Genomic DNA, 3,671 nt, shown 5'->3' with positions numbered 1-3,671 from the left:
AAATTTCATCCTTCTAGGTCATCTGGAAGTAAGTTAGGTTTAGGTACTATAGGTATGTCAGTCAGTCTTAAAATTTACGACTTTTTGACCTTCATATCTTTATAACCGTTTGAGCTAGCTTCATGAAATTTGGGCTTCTAGATGTCCTTATGGATATAATTAAACACACGTAGTTTTATGTGTTTACGTTAAAGATGTTTTGAGTTATAGAAGGGTCAAAAGTGGCACCAAGTGGTTCGTGTAATATTACACTTGGCGCTGGCTAGCCAGTTCCTTTGCTTGAACTTGGCTTGACACGCTGCCGCGTGTCTAGATATGAAAATTATTGACGTGATTGTGTCCCGAACAACCCCTTCACACGTCCATTAGTACATTTTCCTAGAAAACATTTTACCTGTAGGTATTATAAAAAGGGCCTTTCCCCGAACTTGCGAAAGACCCCACCTTTATCACCACGTAAAACAAACGTCATATATTTACAGCCCAATTTCGCTTGGCACGACCTTGGCGAGTGTATACAAATAACAGAGACGTCATACAACGAGCAAATGTCACCAGATGGCCTACCGCGAACCACGTTCGACGTGTTTCCTCTCTGTCGCACTTGTAAATTCGTACGTAAGTGTGACAGGGAGGCAACACTGCGAACGTGGTTCGCGGTAGGCCCTACAGCTATCTTATAAAACACTGTGTCGCACTGTGTCAAACGCTACTCCTAAAAACTATACACAAGCATTATCCTCGTGACCCACGGTCCTACCTGTAGTACCAATTACTTGATGGAATTTAAATTATTTTCCATTGGAACAGAGTTGCATTTTAAAACAAACTGAATTTTACCATATTATTTCCTTTGGTGTTGATTTCAATTTTTTGTATGGGGGGCTTTAGGAGGTTTACGACTATTAGGGCCAGTCGCACCAACCACATTTGACAGACTGATCAACGTCAGCCGGCGCGCCCCGGCGCTTTACTATTAAACTTTCCATACATAAAAATTTAACGAACTCTTTAACGATACGAACAGTTTGGTGCAACCGACCCTTAGTTGGAAATCAGTGTGTCCGATGCGTTAGGTTTTGGTTAAGTCTAGTGCGTGAGTGACTAATGATGTTTATACATTTGATTTTATACCTTATCACAACCATCGTAAAGTCTACATTACACGCATCACAGTATCGGACAGCGTATTTAAATATAGACTCTGTTCCAATTCGTTAAGGTCAAAAATCAGATGAATAAAATGGTTTATCATTACCAAACTAAAACTCCGCTACGCTTAACCTGAAACGTCCTCCACGTTTAACCCAGTACTCTTTGGATTCAATTTCAACTGCCAATTTCGTGCTTTTAACACTTGAAATTGAACCAAATTGTGTAGGTTATTAGGTTCATTGTTTATTTTAGTAGTATTGATGCGTAAATAGGGTTACTTTTCCTAGTATGTTTTGAAATGTTTTGGTTTAGTTCGGGATTTTGCGATCCGCACTAAAGTTGTCTAAAGGCCCTAAATCTTGGTTCTTAGTTAACAAAAAGTACTTCGTTATTCGGCTAGGTTATATCCAAAAATCTAAAAGAGCTGTGATTTGAATTCTAGTGCATAATATTAAAATGGACGCCGGTATTGTAGTAGCCGTGCTGAGTTTGGTAAGGAAAACTTTTATACTTAACTACCATTCAAGCAGAATATTGTACTTAATTGAGGTACCCTGTGTGTGATGTGCGTGAGTTTCTGATCCCTAACAGCGCTGAAATATCGGTAGCTCACATAATTAAATACGTTTTGCTCAGAATATTGGTAATAATATTATGGTTCCAGACTTGACTGCATGAAGTTTATTTGTGTACCTAATGTTCATTAAATAGTAAAGATGTAAATAATATATAAACCAGTTACGAAACGATAATGTTAGATGTCTTTAAGCATATGAAAATGAAAATGATAAACATATATTACATTAATAAATGTTACATAATATTAAGGTAACAGGTTGGGACTTCCTATTTAGTATATTATCCCTGTATCAGATTCACACTGACAGATCATAATTATTCATGACAAATCCAATTCATAACCTGTTGTTACGATTAGAATACGCTTATTCCCTGTGAAATCGATACAGTCATTCTGATCTACCCTCTTTGAGCTTACGTCAGCTAGATTACGTCAACCGATAACAACGGTTTCACTTGACGAGCTATTATTAACATAGTTTCACCTTCACCTGTCCCGTTGTCTGTAATCAAATCTTGCAAGCTAAATTAGACTACTACCCACTACAAAATGGGCATCACAATCGAATACGATTGTGATCAAAATTCTAATTGATTTTCAGACTACCATCGCGATGACGGTCTTCTGCCTTTACATATGCTTATGCGTGCATCCATACGAACACACACACAAAGTCGTCAACGGAACACCTCGCGAAAATCATCAAACCAATGCATGTGCACCAGATGAAGCCAGTCAACTTGCTCCGAACATTCTTCAAGAATTCAACCATCTTTTCATGAACAACAACCAGAATATCCACCAAAATTATTACAACACGACCAATCTTGCGACCATATTCGGTCAAGGGTGTTCCACCATCACTGATAATATCAACCAATCTCATATTGGCTGGTCGCCTAGGATCGATTATAGTTTCCATGAGCCTTCTACTAGCTATGATGATGACTCTTCATCAGATAATTATATTAGACCTCCAAGAGTGGAGACTCCACCACCTAGTTATTCTGAAGCTACAAGAGGTCACCATTCGACTCAGCATAACAATTTAGAAGACCCTAGGAGATCAGTAGATGATTCAAGATATAGAGATCCTAGAGGTGGTGATAGAACAAGTTCTGATGAAGATAGGATCCGGAGAGCTTCTAAAGATCAATGTGTTGGTGCAGATCACATCTAATTTACATTTTGAAATTGAAATTTTAAAATTGTGAAACAATCAAATCACCAAATATATATCGTGTGTTTCCAAATTAATGCAATGCAAAATGAAATTAATTAGCATGCACATGAGCTTATTTCTAAATTTTATTCTAATGCCATTTAAATTAAATAGGCGCACCTATATGGGTACAATTGATACATTACGTGGCTTTCATTCGCATGTGTCTAATAGAAAAGTATGTTCATTTCTTTTATATACATATAGGTAAGGTAAACGTACTAGTGCTCGACATGCTAACTGTCACCTCTATTCATAATGACTTAAGTTTCAAGATGACATGTACTGGGACCGCGTTGAGCACCAGTACCACAAAACAGTTAAGTACAGAAGTCAATCACATGTATGTACTTTATTTTTCATACCTACGCTAGGCGGTCGCTCTAGGGTTGCGAACTATGGCTTATGCACAAAACCTATCGTGGTAGTGGCACTCGTATCTATCGTATCGTATCTCGTATCTAGTTGTTTGATTTATTGTTGAGGATGAAACAGGAAGAATGGAAATGTAAATTAATAATATCATTAATAACTCAAATAGGTATTTTAATTTTAATGTCATTGTTATATTACAAATTTGTCACGGAAAATATCTTGCGATGATTTCGAGATTGGCGAAATGCACGATTATTATATTTTAAAGTGTAATAAATTCGCATTCTCATGTACAATGTAATAAATTCGCATTCGCATTCTCTCTGAAACCACTGCAGG

General features: G+C 37.2%; 1 protein-coding gene across 1 annotated transcript; it reads left to right on the top strand.

The window, feature by feature from the left end:
- Positions 1–1,566: 1,566 nt before the first annotated feature.
- On the top strand, positions 1,567–2,915 carry LOC134674840 (uncharacterized). The gene is made up of 2 exons (XM_063532994.1): positions 1,567–1,647; positions 2,337–2,915. Exons 1-2 carry the CDS (start codon positions 1,612–1,614, stop codon positions 2,913–2,915), a joined length of 615 nt encoding a protein of 204 aa, XP_063389064.1. The 5' UTR covers positions 1,567–1,611.
- The last annotated feature ends 756 nt before the right edge of the window (positions 2,916–3,671 follow it).

This window comes from Cydia fagiglandana, chromosome 20, assembly GCF_963556715.1.
Source record: "Cydia fagiglandana chromosome 20, ilCydFagi1.1, whole genome shotgun sequence".
In the NCBI taxonomy this organism is placed as follows: Eukaryota; Metazoa; Arthropoda; class Insecta; order Lepidoptera; family Tortricidae; genus Cydia; species Cydia fagiglandana.
The sequence above is the reverse complement of the archived record's forward strand: the minus strand, read 5'-3'. Positions and strand labels throughout refer to the sequence as shown.

What these genes read in the sequence shown, in the direction of transcription:
- LOC134674840 (XM_063532994.1), top strand. Translation starts at nt 1,612, where the DNA reads ATGGACGCCGGTATTGTAGTAGCCGTGCTGAGTTTG. An exon ending in TAGTAGCCGTGCTGAGTTTG is followed by an intron (nt 1,648 to 2,336) that starts GTAAGGAAAACT and finishes ATTGATTTTCAG; the next exon opens with ACTACCATCGCGATGACGGT.